Below are 18,516 nucleotides of genomic sequence, written 5' to 3' on the forward strand. Positions count from 1 at the left end.
CCCACTCATGCAGATGTACCCCGTCTTTGGGCACCGAGGCCGTTAATTGGTATTTTTCTTTTTCTTTTTAAAACAACAACCCCAAACCATGGTGGCTTTGGGTAGCTCTGCCAGGATCTCCAGCGGAAAATGAGAAATGAAAAGGAAACCAAAAATGTGTTTCTCATTGGAATGGAGGGGTCTTGTCCCATTTTGGATCCCCCTCCCCTTTTTGGTGGGGGGATGGAAATTGTAATGAAATCTCTTGCTTGAATGCTGCTCCATGTCCCCAAATGAATGGAGGAGCCATTGTTTAAGGAGTCTGGAATGCAAGGAATGCTGTACTATAGGAAGGGGTCAGAGGGATTTAAGCTGATAGAGGAAAACATGTGGCGAACCAATTCCTACCTCAGCCAGTTCGGCCAGACATCTTTTAGGCTGTGCAAAAACCTGAGCTGAGAAACTTAAATTCTGCACTCGGTCGTATAGGACTAAAATTTATTTATTTTGACCCCCCCCCCCCCGTTTCTGTTATTTTTAATCAATTTTAAGCAGTGCGATTAATCAAGTAAAAGATTTTGTTGAAATGTGCCCTTCTAGTTAACGTGGTAAGCTGCTCCTTTCTTCCTCTCGAGATTTTCTTGGACAAAAAAAGAAAGACCCTTCGAAGGCTGGCCTTTGGTTCCCAGTCTGTTTCTGAAAGCTTTGTGTACTTCAGGGTGAAACTGTGAGGCTTTTCATTCTCATCCCAGGCAACGGAAGCTGGCAAATCCTCACTTGAGGGAAATGGCAGTATGTTTTTAAACACTGGATCTTCGGTAATATAAGCACTCTTTAAACTCGACTAACCTTTCCTTTTTCCTTAAGGGATGCGGGTGGCGCTGTGGGTAAAACCTCAGCGCCTAGGACTTGCCGATCACATGGTCGGCGGTTCAAATCCCCGCGGTGGGATGCGCTCCCGTCGTTCGGTCCCAGCGCCTGCCAACCTAGCAGTTCGAAAGCACCCCCGGGTGCAAGTAGATAAATAGGGACCGCTTACCGGTGGGAAGGTAAACGGCGTTCCGTGTGCTGCGCTGGCTCGCCAGATGCAGCGATGTCACGCTGGCCACGTGACCCGGAAGTGTCTCCGGACAGCGCTGGCTCCCGGCCTATAGAGTGAGATGAGCGCACAACCCTAGAGTCTGTCAAGACTGGCCCATACGGGCAGGGGTACCTTTACCTTTTACCTAACCTTTCCTTTGCCATTGGGGGGGGGGAAGCCATTTTAAATGCCTGTCTCTGCACACAAAGCACACACAGACAGGTGAGACCTGCAACCAAAGAATCGTAAAGTTGAAAGGGACCCTGTGGATCATCTAGTCCAATCCCCTGCAATGCAGGAATATGCAGCTATCCCTTATGGGGATTTGAACCCACAACCTTAGTGCTACCAGCACTGCATTTGATCCAACTGAGCTATAATGAGGTGGGAATGTGGACTGCTCCTGTTCAGGGTTCCGGCCAGCCATTTCCCTTTCCAGGAAACAATTACAGTCATACCTCGGCTTCCAAACGTCTTGGGAGTCAAATGCTTCAGCTCCCGAACGATCAAAAACCAGAAGTGAGTGTTCCGGTTTTCTAACATTCTTTTGGAAGCCGAACGTCTGACAGGGCTTCCGATTGGCTGCAGGAGCTTCCTGCAGCCAATCAGAAGCCGCGCTTCAGAAGTCGAACGGACAACTATTCCATTCCAACTCCAGTTTTCCATCTGTCTGCTCCTTCTTTCCCCTGTCAAATCAGCTTTGAGGATTTTTCACACACACTCTTAAGATGTGGGTTTTGTTTTGTTTTTTAGTTAAAAGTTTTTAAAATATTTCTGCACACCTAGGGGTTCATCCAGGCATGCTAATGAATGGATGGTGTTGATTTTTGGCTACATAAGCAACAGCACTTGTGAGAATGGGTTCCATCATTGCTACATGGGATGTTAAAGGCAACATGGTTTTTCCAACGGCAAATGGCACCTGCTGTGCATTAAATCCCGAGGCTTCTCATACTTGTTTGCTTGCTTGTTTAGAAAATGTTTTTATACCATCCTTCAACATTTCCGATTTCAGAGGAGCAGGCAATGTACAGTCGTACCTCTACTTACATATCCCTCTGGATATGGAATCTTAGGGTTACGGCCATGGCAAACTAGAAGTGTATGCTTCCATGTTTTGCCGCGCACACATGCGCAGAAGCGTGCTTCTGTTTCCGTTATTTTCAGGGTGCGAACGGACCCCCGGAAAGAATTAAGTTCGTATCCGGAGGGTCCACTGTATAACCAACACAACAGCAGCACTCCCAGTCAACAAAATGCAGCAGAGAAAATCTTAAAACAGACTAAACTTCGCTTTGGGAAATTTGCTCTGATGAGAAAGCCCTTATGGTTGATCTTGGTACCTCTAATGATGCATGCCTTCTGCTGAGTCAGGACACTGTCCCATCTAGCTTGAATACTGCCCACATCAGGTTATCTTCAGCCTTTGGGGACCCACTTTTAACCCCTGCATGTATTTAGGGACCTGTTTCTTAATCTTTTGCCATGGCGACAAAGTGGCCCTCAACACAGCAGATGTTGAGGTTTCGCAAATATGCAGAGGCCTCCATGGGTCTCCATGGGCCTGATATTTCCTGATACTGTTAGGAGAGAAATATTATCTGAAATCTTGGAGAGCCACTGGTCTCGGTTCCCCATCTGCAAAATGGCAATATTTTACCTCTGTTGACCAGTCTACCCATTAGGGGTTCAAGTTCCAGAACTGCTTGAGCTCAGTGCCTCTCTTTTTCACAGGTTTAACCCCTATTGGTAAGGAACTGTAGCACATGATGAATGCAATTAGAATGGGGATAAGTGCTGAGTTAGTTGAACCTTGCGTGTAAATGGTCCACGCAAAGGGGAGTTGCGTGTTTCCTGGGTGTAGATATTGGGAAGGGTGGGTGGGTCGGCTGAGGAGCTCGGAGGAATGATAGACCCAGACAGATAAAATATGAACAACCAAAAACTTTGGCAGGATTAGAGTAACGCTTGTACAGTCGTATCTTGGGCAATGAACGCCTTGTGAGTTGAACATTTTGGCTCCCGAACTCCACAAACCCAGAAGTGAGTGTTCCGGTTTGCGAACATTTTTTGGAACCCAAACATCCGACGCAGCTTCCAATTGGTTGCAGGAGCTTCCTGCAGCCAATCAGAAGCCGTGCTTTGGTTTCTGAACATTTTGGAAGTTGGAATGAACTTCCGGAACAGATTCCGTTTGACTTCCGAGGTACCACTGTAATGTATTAAAAACTAAGGTAATAATGGATTATTTTAAGAATAGAGAAAATATATGATGCAGTAGAAAATGTTTGATAATGGAAACCATGGAGGGGTGGAGGGAAGTCTAAGAATTCAGGGAATCCTAAATGTTGATGATTATGATCAATGTTTGAAGTTAAATGTATAATGTAAAATTGAATAGAAAAGATTAAAAAACAAGATAGATAAAATACGATTTGCACGTGGAGGATAGTCACAGAAGATAGCGAATGATTCGCATGGCCACAGATCTGTTACAGTATTTGCATGTCACCAGCCCTGGATCGCAGCTGCTTGTTGAATTGAGGAATGTCCAGAAAGTCAAATGTTCCACCTGTACTTGTATGTGGCAGCTGCTGCCGAAGGATGGGATAATTTTGGCTCTGAAAATTCCCAGAGATTCTATTTTGGGAAGCAGGAGTCGTAAGGAGGAGCAAAATCAGGAAAAGAGGTGCCTGCTTGTTGCTCTCGGGTTGGCACGCTTATTAAAATTCTCCGCTGCCGTTACTCTTCTTTAATTTCTTTCTTCTCGGCCTCCCATCTCTCCCAGCCATTAAAAATGAGAGCATGTTTTATAGACAGCCCTTAGGCTCTTTATAGAGATCCTCTCTCTCTTTATTGACCCCCTGAGATTCAAACTGACGCTCTCCGAGTGTAATTTTGCTCGCCCCATCTCCTTCCGATGGATGCGATTTTCAGAATGCTCTGGAGAGCCAGACAGGAGACGGAGGACTCAGATCCCGAAGACTTTGGAAGCATTAGGAGACAGAATATGATGTCTCGGGTTTTCCTACAGGATGTGGTAAAAGCTAGGAGACCTAGGGAGCAAGGGGGATGGGGATTGGTATGGTTGATGGATGCTCTTTCGACTCGTGCTATGATGACCCAACATTTTGGAACAGCTGTCAAATAATCCACCTTGCGGAATAATTTAATACCAGGTTGAGCCACTTGTTCGCATTCAAAGCTGGAGGGACTGCTGCAACAAAGTGGCATGGTTTGTGGTGGCGGCAGCAGCTGCTACCCCGAATTTAAAACAATAAATTAGAATTTTACAAAATTAGAAGTTTACAAAATTAGGGAGCCAACGTGAAATGCCCAAATTAGAACGGGAGTTGTGGCACCATCCCAAGCTCCCCAATGTTTATGATGTAAGAATATATGAAATAAGAATGTGCATTTTGGTGGTGATAGTAAGATGGTATCCTATCATTAGTTATTGGAGAAGTCGTTATTGAAAGCGTGTTTGCGGATTAAACCATACTGTGCAAGTGTCCCAATGGCATGAGCAGGTAAGCAGATGAGGAAAGGAAAGCACAACGTTATCTCCAAAGAGCCAGCGTGGTGTAGTGGTTGGGAGCGGTTGACTCGTAATCTGGGGAACCGGGTTCGAGTCTCCGCTCCTCCACATGCAGCTGCTTGGTGACCTTGGGTTAGTCACATTTCTCTGAAGTCTCTCAGACTCACTCACCTCACAGAGTGTTTGTTGTGGGGGAGGAAGGGAAAGGAGATTGTTAGCCGCTTTGAGACTCCTTCGGGTAGTGATAAAGTGGGATATCAAATCCAAACTCTTCTTCTTCTTCCAAAGCCCAGGGTTTTGTCTTTCTTCTCCCTGACAAGCTAGGATTCACAAACCAACAGTAAACCTTGGTTGTGCCTGGCAGGCAATCCCAGGAACAATTTATAATCCGGGTTTTGAGGTAACACTAAAGTTATCTCCCTTGACCTGGTTTGTTTATCTGATTTATGCAGAGGGAAGATTCCAAAATGGGAACGACTAGGATTTCTACAGTTTGTGGTTTATTAAGCCAAGGCTCTTAGTCATATGCAAACATGGGCAATGGAAGGCCCCATCTGCACTGTACGTTTAAAGCACTGTCACACCGCTCCCCATATATATATATCTGTAATTTATGAAGGATGCTGAGCATTGTAAAGAGACCCCTTTTCGCCTCACAGAGCTACAATTCCCAACGGTTCTTGGGTAGAGGGATTGATGGTTAAACCACTCTGGGAATAGTAGGGGAATGAAGCGGCGGTCTCCTGAGAACTCTCAGAAGCCTTAACAAACTACAGTTCCCAGGGTTCTTTGAGGGAAGCCATGGCTGTTCAGATGCTGCTTTACATGTATATGACAGATGCAGAATGTGGCACATAGAGACATGAATTTTGGAGGTCAAACCTGTTACGGTTGGTCATTTGTCACCATTTTAAGACTGTTGCCAAACAACCTGTCGTCCTCCCCTTCCTGTTTTTCCTGTTGACTTTACTCCAGAATGTGTATTGCATTCAATTAGAAGCTGAAATAGTTGTTTGCTTGGAACTCAGAGCCTTCTTCAGGCACAGAAGGAAAATAGCTGGCAGGTAAAGGTAAAGGACCCCTGGACTGTTAAGTCCAGTCAAAGGCGACTATGAGGTTGCAGCTCTCATCTCACTTTCAGGCCCAGGGAGCCGCTGTTTGTCCACAGACAGCTTTCCGGGTCATGTGGCTAGCATGACTAAACTGCTTCTGGTGCAACGGAACACGCTGACAGAAGCCAGAGTGCACGGAAATTGGGTTTACCTTCCCGCCACAGCGTTACCTGTTTATCTACTTGCACTGGTGTGCTTTTGAACTGCTAGGTTGGCAGGAGCTGGGACAGAGCAACGGGAGCTCTCTCCGTCATGGGGATTCAAACTGACAACCTTCTGATCTCCAAGCCCAAGAGGCTCAGTGGTTTAGACCACAGCGCCACCTGCGTCCTTAAAGAACTCAAAGCCGCCTTCAGGCGCAGAAGGGAAATAGTTGTCATGGAGCATTGGACCCCTGCAATTTATGGCAGGAAGAAGCCTCAGCATTGGCCAGCTCTAGTGTATAAATAGTTGGAGCCTGATCGTCTGCTTTAGTCGGATCAACAGGCAGGTTACTTGCTGCTGTCGGCTTCGAGCTTGCGGCTCAAGGATCTTTAACTGGAATGTCTAACAGGGGTCAGCAAGCTTTTTCAGCAGGGGGCCGGTCCACTGTCCCTCAGACCTTGTGGGGGGCCGGACTATATTTTGAAAAGAAGAAAAGGAACGAATTTCTATGCCCCACAAATAAACCAGAGATGCATTTTAAATAAAAGCACACATTCTACTAATGTAAAAACACACTTATTCCCAGACCATCTGCAGGCCGGATTTAGAAGGCGATTGGGCCAGATCCAGCCCCCGGGCCTTAGTTTCCCTACCCATGGTCTAGATCATTGGTTCTCAACCTATGGTTGCCCAGATGTTGTTGGACTACAACTCCCATCATCCCTGAGCTCTGGCTTTGCTAGCTAGGGGTGATGGGAGTTGTAGTTCAACAACATCTGGGGAACCACAGGTTGAGAAAGGCTGGTCTAGATGCTAGCCTTAGCTTCACCCTGTCGCCCACAAGTTAACAGCCATCAAACGGAAGTTAGGCAAGCCTTATCTTCTGAGCATGCCTGGAGAGGTTAACACCACTGTATATCAGTGCCTCTAATCCATGCTAAATCCCTGAGGCACCCCAGCAGCGCTTCCTGATCAAGTGTATCAGGGCCTAGTAAGACCAATGGGGTCGCATCCCCTCAGTCCAGGACTACAAGTAAATTGTCTATCTGAATGACCAAATCTGTCTCTGTCCGCTTGCAAAGAATGGAACCAGATTGCTTATAGATAGACAGGAATTAGCAAACAAAAAAGCTTAATACATGAATGCCTGGGCCAGATAGATGAGTGTATGCTTTCAGAACAAACAAACAACAACCATTTTATTATTTATACCCTGCCCAACTGGCTGGGTTTTCCCAGCCACTCCTGGCATCTTCCAGCATATATAAAAACGCAATAAAACGCCAAACATAAAAAAACTGCCTTCAGATGACTTCTAACAGTTATGTAGTTCTTTATGTCCTTGACAACTGATGGGAGGGCGTTCCACAGGGAGGGTGTCGTTGCCGATAAGGCCCTCTGCCTGGTTCCCTGTAACTTCGCTTCTCGCAGTGAGGGAACTGCCAGAAGGCCCTCAGAGCTGGATCTCAGTGTCTGGGCCGAACGATGGGGGTGGAGACCCTCCTTTAGGTATACAGGGCCGAGGTTGTTTAGGGCTTTAAAAGTCAGCAACAACACTTTGAATTGTGCTCTGAAACATACAGGGAGCCAGTGAAAATCCTTTAGGACCAGTGTTATATGGTCTCCTGGTGGCTGCTCCCAGTCACCAGTCTAGCTGTTGCGTTCCGGATTAGTTATAATTTCCAAGTGGGTAGCCCCACGTAGAGTGCATTGCAGTAGTCCAAGTGGGAGATAACCAGAGCATGTACCACTGTGGCGAGATATGCTCACCTAGCTGACCAACCCATACTGTGTTCGAAACTGGCTGATGGTGTCCTGGTTCTCCTGGATTAAGTGATGACGGTTCGAATTCTGACTGCAGCCCGAGTCCTTTTAAAGTAGCTGGTAATTCTTCCCTGAGAAGGAGGGAGATGGTGCATGTCTTTCTGAGTATCTTGACTGCCTGCAACAGGCAACAGTAGCGCTCTCCTTATCTGACCAGATTATGACCTGGCGGTGGACTGGACATGTCTGGTGCAGGACCGGCCGTGCATACAGCCCGTTGGGTTGGACGCGAGCCATTTTTATCTGTAAAATGAGTTTCCAGAGTCTTTTAAAAGCCAATTAAGTCCATAAGCCTCTGGGGGCAGACTATCTTAATAGGTTTGTTGCAGAGGTCTGGAGCACACCGTACAAGTGTTCATGGGCACTGTTCATGGATATGCAAACGTTGAACGCACCAGATTCATTCTAGCTTTTTATTATTTTGTAATCTGTAGACAGCCTTCTTTTACAGTATACGAGGAGCAGCCTTGAGGTCCTCTCTAGAGAATCTTGTAGCGTTGTTGTCAGATGTGATTTTCAGATTGGTTTTCTAATATAGGATTATTGTTCCTGGGATTTGTGGAGGTGTGGAATTTGTGTTTATTTGATTTTTGCACGTGGAAATGTATTTTCATTTTGTAAATGGCTCAGAGAGGAAATTTCCTTCATAGGGCAGCCTCGAAATCTTCAAAACAAACACTAAAAATGGTTTTGGGCACAATTGCAGATCAAGACCGAGGAAAGCTTCATTTGATGAATTTCTGCATGTCATAAAGATGTTTAAGGTCACAGGAGCCTTATCAGATGTTAATCCTACAGTACAATAATTAAAATTATGTGAACCGCCCTGAGACCTTCAGGTATAGGGCGGTATAGAAATTAAATAAATAATAATTATAATAATTATAAAATAATTATCCTTTGTTTTAGGAGCCGCAAAATTCAGATAAGAAACATCCCCCCTCAGTTACGATGGGAGGTAAGTGAGGTCTCTGACAAGTGCGTAGTCTTAGCATCTGTGTCTGAAATGTCTTTTTAATAAACTGGAAGCTGCATGCTGGATGAGTGAGCTTTGGGATACTTTGAGATGTGTGAATAGGACAGAGCAATGGAGATTATTAGATTTTTCTGATTCCCTTCCGTTGCAAAGAAAAGAATCCCTCTGGAGTGAAAGGAAAGAGACCAGATTAAATGGAGTTTCCCTCTTGCAACGCATGCATTTCCTAAACAATGGTGCATGCTACTTAGCTAATCTAACCGCTGAAATGCAGATGCATGTTTGCATACCGTATGAGTACATTTTCAGGTTTTTTGAGTTCCGCTTTGAGACCTTGGCTCCATCTTCAGTATAGATTTAAGAAAGTAACATTGCCTCTTCAAACACTCAGGGCACCCTCTAAAGAATCCGGGGAACTGTGGTTTGTTAGGGGTGCTGAGAGTTCTCAAGATATTCCTATTTCCCATCACACGGAGCTACAAGTATCCAACTGGTCGTCAATCCCTCTTCCCAGGGAACTCTGGGAATTGTAGTTCTGGAAGTGGAATAAGGGGGTCTCCTAGCAACTCACAGCACACTTTACAAGCCCCAGACTCCCCAGGGTTTTTTTTTTGCGGGGGGAGGCACGACTTTAAATGTACAATGCAAGTGAGTTCTTTGTCTCCTGTGGGCTGTTGTTGTTTTGTCCTTCATTTTTGGCGCTTCCTTTCCTGATTTTTACCTTTGGTGAAATTTTCAGTGTAACTCTTTCTCCCCCACAAACCACTTCTTTTTGTTTCTTCCACATCTGAATAGGTTCTGGATGGTTTGCTAGCTCAGTATGGTACTGTGGAAAACTGTGAACAAGGTAAGGACCTTTGAGATGTTTCAGAGAATGTATATGGGTGGGCCTTGGAGCAAAAGACAGGAACCAGACCAGGGCAATGGATGAAATAGGCTGTAACCACTGAGCCTCTTGGGCTTGCCGATCAGAAGGTCGGTGGTTCGAATCCCCACAATGCGGTGAACTCCCATTGCTCTGTCCCAGCTCCTGCCAACCTAGCAGTTCGAAAGCACACCAGTGCAAGTAGATAAATAGGTACCGTTGCGGCGGGAAGGTAAACGGTGTTTCTGTGCGCTCTGGTTTCCATCACGGTGTCCCGTTGTGCCAGAAGCGGTTTAGTCTTGCTGGCCACATGACCTAGAAAGCTGTCTGTGGACGAACGCCGGCTCCCTCAGCCTGAAAACAAGATGAGCGCCACAACCCCATAGTCGCCTTTGACTGGACCTAACCATCCAGGGGTCCTGTACCTTTTTTTTACCTTTAATCATAGAATTGTAGGGTGGGGACCTTGAGGAGCATCTAGTCCAACCCCCTGCGATGCAAGAATCTCAACAGACTCAATACCTGACAGATGACATTCCGACCCCTTTGCTATTCATTCATTCATTCATTCATTCATTCACCAGATTTCTGGACTGCTGTTCCTTACACATAGCGATCTCAGGGTGTGAGGTTACAGCATAACATATTGCATAGACTCAGCTCAGGATAGAATTTGTGGCATATGGTTAAGGGTGAAATGCATATTCGTAAACCGACACACGTTATATCTCTAGCAGAAGATCCCAAACCTCTTTGTGGTATGCGTGTATGAATACACGTGAGTGCTGGACATGTGTGTGGGTTCAGACACATATATGTCACCGCATGCAACAGGGGCTGCAATAACGCCACACACAATACCTAGCGGAAATGGCAGGGTTCAGTGTGGGTCCTTCTGAGCCCAGGGCTGTCAGCAGGTGCCTGGTCATCCTGACACCACTCCTGTGGTGCAATCTGCTAGGAATTGTGAAAAAACAAACTTCTTTAAGCTCCAGTCTTTGCTTTCTCTCATGGGTGGTGAGGATTGAGCTTGTTTAATACAGAGATATTTTGATCGATGATATGGGTGCCTGCTTTAGCTAACCGAGATTTCTTCTTTCTCCTCGTGCAAGTGAATACGGACAGTGAGACGGCGGTTGTCAACGTCACCTACTCCAACCGGGAACAGACCAGACAGTGAGTTTTCTTATTTGCTTGTAATTGTTATCTGACTTGGTCCTTGGGCATGTTCCCAGTTCTGTGCAGGGCTTTGAATTCTGTGGCTGGCACAAAAATCACACACACACCCACACACCCAATGCATTTGCTGTTGCCTCCCTCCTTAATTTATTTCTGTTGCAAAATCTGTGACCTATTTATTACAGTGGTACCTCGGTTTACGAACTTAATCCATTCCGGAAGTCTGTTCTTAAACTGAAACCGTTTTTAAACTGAGGTACACTTTCCCCAATGAGGCCTTCCGCCGCCGGTGCCCTTCCACCATTCGGATTCCGTTCTTAGACCGAGGTATAGTTCGCAAACTGGGACACTACTTCTGATTTTGCGGAGTTTGTAAACTGAATCGTTCGTAAACAGGGCTGTTCTTAAACCAAGGTACCACTGTATTTATTTAAGTGCATTTACATGTCTCATCCCCCCCAAAAAGTGATATCAAAGCAATGTTCGGACTGTAACACAGTTGATTAACATTTTCTTCCTCTTCTGGGGACCACATTCTCAGGGTTGTGTGACAGTGGTGACTTAGTCTCCCAAATAGAGGCAACCAGCCCTTTCCTCAATTGATCTGTGCAGGTCAGCTAAGGAGGTGATCTATCTGATGACTGGAGAGAGGAGGGGGTGGTTCGCCTCCCCATGAGAATACTGGGCTGGACAGGGAGGTTTAAAGCTCTCTTCCCACCTCAGCAATGGTTGGCTTTCTGCAGCATGAGAAACGGCAGAAGAACACCACAGGGAGGTTATTTGGGTGACCATGACTGGGCTTGTAAAAAGTGATTGAGCAAAAACATGGCAGTTCATCACCAAACTCTGAGCACAGAAGCATCTCTCCCCCTGCCATGATGCAATGTGTAGAAATAGCGGGGGTTGCAGCAGCATTAAAAGAAAAAAAAGAATTGCAGTATCAGATTTAAAGGTAGCAGCAGCCGCCGCCATGTGTTGGGATGCTGGGATGTGTTACCAGGTTGTCCCATAATGTGGCCTTGTTAATGGTAACACCCCCATCTATAGGTGGCTGTGCGGAACTGCAGCCCATTGCTAAAATTATACTCCGGCCTTGCTTTCTTAAGGCATGTTGTAATCCTAGATCTCTGATGACTTTACCTCAAATACAGTGATACCTCAGGTTACATATGCTTCAGGTTACATACACTTCAGGTTACATACGCTTCAGGTTACAGACTCCGCTAACCCAGAAATAGTGCCTCAGGTTAAGAACTTTGCTTCAGGATGAGAACAGAAATCGTGCTCCAGCGGCACAGCAGCAGCAGGAGGCCCCATTAGCTAAAGTGGTGCTTCAGGTTAAGAACAGTTTCAGGTTAAGAACGGACCTCCAGAATGAATTAAGTATTTAACCTGAGGTACCACTGTAAATAAATAAAGAAGCTTGTTTGTTTGTTTGTGGTAAACGCCTTAGAGATCTAGGATTACAACATGCCTTAAGAAAGCAAGGCCAGAGAATGAGTGTGTGTGTGTGTGTGTGTGTGTGTGTGTATGTATATGTATACATGCACACATACCCCGTATGTTTCCGTGTATAAGACTAGGTTTTATTCCTTAAAAATAATGTCAAAAATTAGGGGGCATCTTATACATGGGGCCATCTCTCCCCCCCCCCCCATTTTCTTAAATCTGTGTCCCTAAAAATTGGGGGCATCTTAGAGACGGAAAAAATATGGGGGGGTGTGTATTCCTTCATTCATTCTCCACCTCCAAAACCGTTTCATCACATTTAGTTTAAGGTGAAATGTACATCTTGACAAAATCTTAATGTGTAGCGATAAAAAATGTCAGGGTATGAAGCGATTTTTAAAAAATGCCATTACTGATGGCCATTTCGAATTAATGGTGGTGGAGGGGAGAGAACTGCCCATATATCAGCTTCCTTTCCCTTTGTTAGAAGTAAATAAGGAGAAGGGAAGAGCAAAAAAAAATAATTAAAAATATCACTGTAAATGAGAAGCAAGCAGCTGTGGCAATTGGAAGAGGGAAGAGGGCTTGTGGGTTTCAAAAGGGGGTGGGGGCAGATGCATGAGGAACCTTCCGGCTTTTCAAAATGGCCTTGTTGCTATATGTTCTTGGCTGCTTTATATATCAGCCTTGCCATGACTCCACCCCTTTTTATTTACTATAATAATACAGCATGTGGTGCGTCTCATAGTGAAGCCTCTGGTGTGTGAATTGGCAGAGCTGGTGCGGTGGTGGCATGGAACAGAGAGTAGTTTGAAGTCCAGCTTCTGTGAGGGAAGGAAAAGTTGTCAGCTGGTTGGGGATTAAAACCTCAGGACAAGCTTAGGAGTGGTCCAGGGCAAAACTGCACACAGTAGTAGTAGGGTTTGATTTCACATGCAGATTTTAACTAACCAGACAGTTCTTTTGACTGCAGATGTGCTGATTTTAGTTTTAAGTGGAGTTAATTGAGTGGCTTCTCTCTCTGTGTATCTGTCCGTCTTGTCTTCAGAGCCATTATGAAACTAAACGGCCACCAACTGGAAAACCACGCACTGAAGGTCTCCTACATCCCCGATGAACAAACTGTCCAGGGTGCAGAGAATGGGCGCCGAGGGGGCTTTGGATCGCGGGGCGCCCCAAGGCAAGGTTCACCCGTGGCTTCAGGAGCACCTGTGAAACAGCAGCCGGTAGACATTCCCCTCCGACTTCTCGTTCCCACCCAGTATGTGGGAGCCATCATTGGCAAAGAAGGTGCCACCATCCGCAACATCACCAAGCAGACGCAGTCCAAGTAAGGCCCTGCTAGCTTAGCAAGTGTTTCCATAGCAACCCCGCTTGCTTATTACCACATCTTTGCACTGATTCTCTGCCAAGAGTGTGGTAGGTGCTGCATGGGACACAAGGCCGGCCCTATCGTTGGGCAGAGTGAGACATCTGCCTCAGACGCTGGGGGGTGAGGTGCTGGAAGGCACAGTGGTGTGTGTGCCAGGCAAGCTGCGTCGCATCCCTTCGGATGTCCTGCAGGGCTTAGGCAGAGTGGAAGGCCCTGTCCTGTTGACACTGTTGAAGCCCAGTTGGTATATGGGAGGCGCCATCTTGTCCTTCTCCCTAGGCAAATAAAGCAACTTGGAGTATGCTCTGGTGGAAACTTAGCCCAGAAGGATTTAAGCTGTTAAGACTGGAGGGTCAGAGGCCTGGGGATTGGGATTCAGAGAACCAAAGTGTGCCTGCTCTTGGGCCTAGAAGGCACCTCAGGCTGCAGATGTGGGTGCTGTTAAGGGTGGCACGTTGGGACATTTATTTATTTATTTATTTACAAGGGTGTGTATGTGTCTTTATATAATATATACGTGTGTTGTGTGTGTGTATACACACACACACACACACACACACATTCTTGACCTGCTACAGGATATTTTCAGTGATGGTCCCCCGTTTGTGGAGTGCCATACCCTGTGAGGTACAAATGTTCCCCTCATTATTACCTGGCTCATGGAGGCCCAGCCCACTGGGAAATGATATATTATTTCGTTTTTTGTGCTACCCTTTCTCTAAGAAAACAACTCTCTCTTTCCCTTTCCCCTCACTGCAGCCTCACCTCATGACATAGCTTAAGCTGAGAGACAGGGACTAGCCCAGGAACTAACCCAGTGAGCTTGATGGCTGAGGAGGAGTTTTAACGCAGGCCACCTCAGTCCCAGTCCCAGAGCTCCGTTGTTTGAGATCCAAAATTACTTCTACTGCGGAAATGTTCCTTTACTGGATGTCTAAGAAGGCCTACAAATGGCCTTGTTCTTGCCCAGGGAGTTTTACAGATCTTCCTGAGGTTGACAAGATGGATATGGAAGGGGGGGGAAAGAGAAGGATTGTAAGATTTGTAGTAAAGATGGGGAGCCTGGGCAGAGGCAGAGAAGCAGCCAAGGGGAGTCAAGTTTCTGAAGCATCTGTTGGGTGGACTTTGGGTTTCTGGTTCTTCCGGCTTATGCTGTGGTCCTCCTTTTCCGAGTTTTGCTACTCAAGCAGCTGGCTCTTCTCTCCCTTCCCTGCAGAATCGACGTGCACAGGAAGGAAAACGCTGGGGCAGCAGAGAAAGCGATCAGTATCCATTCGACCCCAGAGGGCTGTTCTGCCGCTTGCAAGATGATTTTGGAAATCATGCAGAAGGAGGCAAAAGACACCAAGACGTAAGGCTGTGGGCTATCGTTGGCGCAAAGTGTGGCGTTGGCTTATTGGATAGTTGTTCATTTCCTTGACATCTGGTGGGAGGGCGTTCCACAGGGCAGGCGCCACTGCCGAGAAGGCCCTCTGCCTGGTTCCCTGTAACCTCACTTCTCATAGGGAGGGATCCGCCAGAAGGCCCTCGGAGCTGGACCTCGGTGTCCGGGCTGAACGATGGGGGTGGAGATGCTCCTTCAGGTATACAGGACCGAGGCCATTTAGGGCTTTAAAGGTCAGCACCAACAATTTGAATTGTGCTTGGAAACGTACTGGGAGCCAATGTAGGTCTTTCAGGACCGGTGTTATATGGTTTCGGCAGCCACTCCCAGTCACCAGTCTCACTGCCGCATTCTGGGGTAGTTTCCGGGTTACCTTCAATGTTAGCCCCATGTAGAGCGCATTGCAGTAGTCCAAGCGGGAGATAACTAGAGCATGCACTACGCTGGCGAGACAGTCCACCTACAGCTTCCAGAAGAGGCCTGTCTGTTCAGGGTTTGGTGTCCCAAGGCGTAAGAGGTTGCCTGGAATTGACCTCAGGAACATGTCAGAGTGTGGGAGTCCAACCCTCTGATTTCACCCCTTCCCCACCCAACTTCTCCCCCCTCACGCAGGGCTGATGAAGTGCCCCTGAAAATCCTAGCCCATAACAACTTTGTGGGACGGCTGATCGGCAAAGAAGGCCGCAACTTGAAGAAGGTGGAGCAGGACACAGAGACAAAGATCACCATCTCTTCGTAAGGCTTTCTTCTCCATTCTATCCCCTCACCCCCTTTCGTTTTGACCCCCTTTTTATATATAAAAAAGTATTGTATTCAAATTAGGCTGTGTTCACACTAGGGCTCTATGGAGTGTTGAATCTTTTCCCCTTCATCCACACAGGAGCAGTTTCTATTTTATTCCTTCATAATCTACCTCAAGAGTTTCCCGCCAATACTGTTGGGCAAGGGGTATATTTGTACCATGTGTTGTTGTCCTCTCCCCTCAGTTAGTTACTTCCCTGCCCACCATAAGTCCTGGAAACTTGAGGTGCATTGTGGGCCAGTGTGCATTCACTTAAAAAAAAAAAAGTTTTTGTTTTTTTTTGAAAGACGTATTTTGCATGAAACAGCAGTCAAAAATGAAATGAGATTATTCATGTTGCTCCAAGTTGGGCAAGGATTTGGGGACACTTGCATGAAAGGCTGATGCTTCCTTTCCTCCCCAGGCTGCAGGATTTGACCCTGTACAACCCTGAAAGGACCATCACTGTGAAAGGCTCCATTGAGAACTGCTGCAAAGCAGAACAAGAGATCATGAAGAAAGTGAGAGAAGCCTATGAGAACGATGTGGCAGCTATGAGTGTGAGTCTGCTTATGTTGCACCTTCTCTGAGCATTCAGAAGCTCTAAAGACAGCCCATCTAGAGCTACTGCTATGGGAATCGCTGGCTTTCCATCAAAAGGCTCCGAAATCCATTCAGCTGCTTTGTATGAAAGCCGTTACCTAGTTGGTTGTGGACTTGGGAATCTTAATTCTTAGGTCAGGCACCCCCAACCTTCAGCCCTCCAGATTTTGGACTACAATTCCCATCATCCCTGACCACTGGTCCTGTTAGCTAGGGATCATGGGAGTTGTAGGCCAAAACATCTGGAGGGCTGAAGGTTGGGGATGCCTGTCTTAGGCATTGGGTTCTGCATTGTTACAGTGGTGCCCCGCAAGACGAAATTAATTCGTTCCGCAAGTTTTTTCTTCTTGCGAGTTTTTCGTCTTGCGAAGCACGGTTTCCCATAGGAATGCATTGAAAATCAATTAATGCGTTCCTAGGGAAACCGACTTCAGACCAGGTCCGGGGACAGTCTGTCCCCCGACCTCTTCTGAAGGCTGGGGGGGGGGGAGACGAAGGGCTTTTCTTCCCACCCCCAGCATTTTTAAAAACCCCGGGACAGCGGAGGAGTTCTCCGCTGTCCCGGGGCGATTTAAAAGCCCCCGGGAAGGCAGGCAGGGGGGACAAAAGGCTTTGCTCTCCCCTGCCTGCCTTCCCGGGAGAGCGGAGAAAGGCAGCGTGTTTCTCCGCTGTCCCGGGAAGGCAGGCGGGGGGGAGCAAAGACTTTCGCCCCCCGCCCGCCTTCAGAAGAGGTCCTGGACCCCTTCTGAAGGCCGGTGGGGGGAGAAAGTCTTTGCTCCCCCCGCCTGCCTTCAAAAGCCCTCCGGGACAGCGGAGAAACGCGCCGCCCGGGGCGAATTTAAACCCGCTGTCCCTGGTTTTTTAAAATCGCCCCGGACAGCAGAGAAGTCCCCCGCTGTCCCGGGGTTTTTAAAAAACCTCTCCGCCCCCCCGCCAGGCTTCGGAGCAGCCTTCCGAAGCCTGGCGGCGGGAGGAGGTCCGAGGACAGTGGGGAAGAGGCGCTGCGCTTCCCCGCTGTCCCGGAGATTTCCCTATGGGCTGTCGTCTTGCGAAGCAAGCCCATAGGGAAATTTGTTTTGCGAAGCGCCTCCGCGACGGAAAACCCTTTCGTCTAGCGGGTTTTCCGTCTTGCGAGGCGTTCGTCTTGCGAGGTACCACTGTACTTGGAATAGCATTGGTTCCTCTCTGCCATACTTTCTTTTCCTTTTATAGGTTATAATGGTATGACAAATAAAGTAGGGTGCAGGTGGGATGATAGAAATTATTGTGGACTAGAAACTTTTGCTAACTTGGTTGCAACATCATAATAAGTTAAGTGGTCAAAAGAGAGGCTGTTAAATGACAGGTGGAATAACTTTTAAGAAGAAATATGTGCATTTCTCTTGATTTGAAGCAGAAGCCCTGAAACAGAGAAGGCTGGTTGTAAATGAACCCACCATAATTATAATGTATTTATTATTTATACCCCGCCCATCTAGCTGGGTTTCCCCAGCCACTCTGAGTGGCTCCCAACAGAATTAAAAGCACAATAAAACATCAGTCATCAAAAACTTCCCTAAACAGGGTTGCCTTCAGATATCTTCTAAAAGTCAGATAGTTGTTTATTTCCTTGACATCTGACGGAAGGGTGTTCTACAGGGTGGGCACCACTGCCGAGAAGGCCCTAGTAGTAGCAATATTTAATATTGACATAGGGCTTTTTGAATGTTCAGATTGCAGTAATCTTTACAATAATCAGTAGGCATTGTTATTCTCTATAGTAGACGGAGACTGAGAAAGACTTAATTCTGATGTATTGGTTGCATATGGGCAATCAGTCTCTGGCTTAATGAACACAGGCAATGGGATATTAATGCCCGGTGTGCAAATAATGGCTAGCCCTTTTGATTCTCCCTTGGTGCAAGTGAACAAAAAAGCCAGGGAGCCACAGTTAACCGCAGCTTCCTGTTAACACGCAAAGCGGGAGCTATGGTTAATAGCTTCCAAACAAACCAGGATTCATAAGTCAAGCTTACGCTGTGTTGTAAAGCTGGCTTCTGATCCTGGCTTGCTTGGAAGCCATGAACTGAAGTTCCCAATTAGAAGGTAACAGGAAGCTGTGGTTGATTGCAACTTCCTGTCTTCTCCTGCACTCATGCAAAGACAGGAGGAAAGCCGCAGGAAAGGGGTTATGTGCAAGTGTGCATGACCTGGATTATTAAGCTAGAACATGAATATCTGCACCAGGCC

At 46.8% G+C, this 18,516-nt stretch overlaps 1 protein-coding gene across 3 annotated transcripts in view; it reads left to right on the forward strand.

The window, feature by feature from the left end:
- IGF2BP1 (insulin like growth factor 2 mRNA binding protein 1) overlaps nucleotides 1-18,516 on the forward strand; it is a 74,834-nt gene that overhangs the window by 38,236 nt on the left and 18,082 nt on the right. For 2 of the 3 annotated variants that reach the window (XM_028751779.2, XM_028751778.2), the window contains exons 3-9: nucleotides 8,588-8,645; nucleotides 9,450-9,501; nucleotides 10,632-10,695; nucleotides 13,196-13,477; nucleotides 14,736-14,870; nucleotides 15,516-15,638; nucleotides 16,109-16,244. In XM_028751779.2, the coding sequence (XP_028607612.2) occupies nucleotides 8,588-8,645; nucleotides 9,450-9,501; nucleotides 10,632-10,695; nucleotides 13,196-13,477; nucleotides 14,736-14,870; nucleotides 15,516-15,638; nucleotides 16,109-16,244 (850 nt within the window). The remainder of the gene's footprint in view (nucleotides 1-8,587; nucleotides 8,646-9,449; nucleotides 9,502-10,631; nucleotides 10,696-13,195; nucleotides 13,478-14,735; nucleotides 14,871-15,515; nucleotides 15,639-16,108; nucleotides 16,245-18,516) is intronic. The other variant, XM_028751780.2, reaches the window with a different exon arrangement.

Source organism: Podarcis muralis, chromosome 13, assembly GCF_964188315.1.
Source record: "Podarcis muralis chromosome 13, rPodMur119.hap1.1, whole genome shotgun sequence".
Lineage (NCBI taxonomy): Eukaryota > Metazoa > Chordata > Lepidosauria > Squamata > Lacertidae > Podarcis > Podarcis muralis.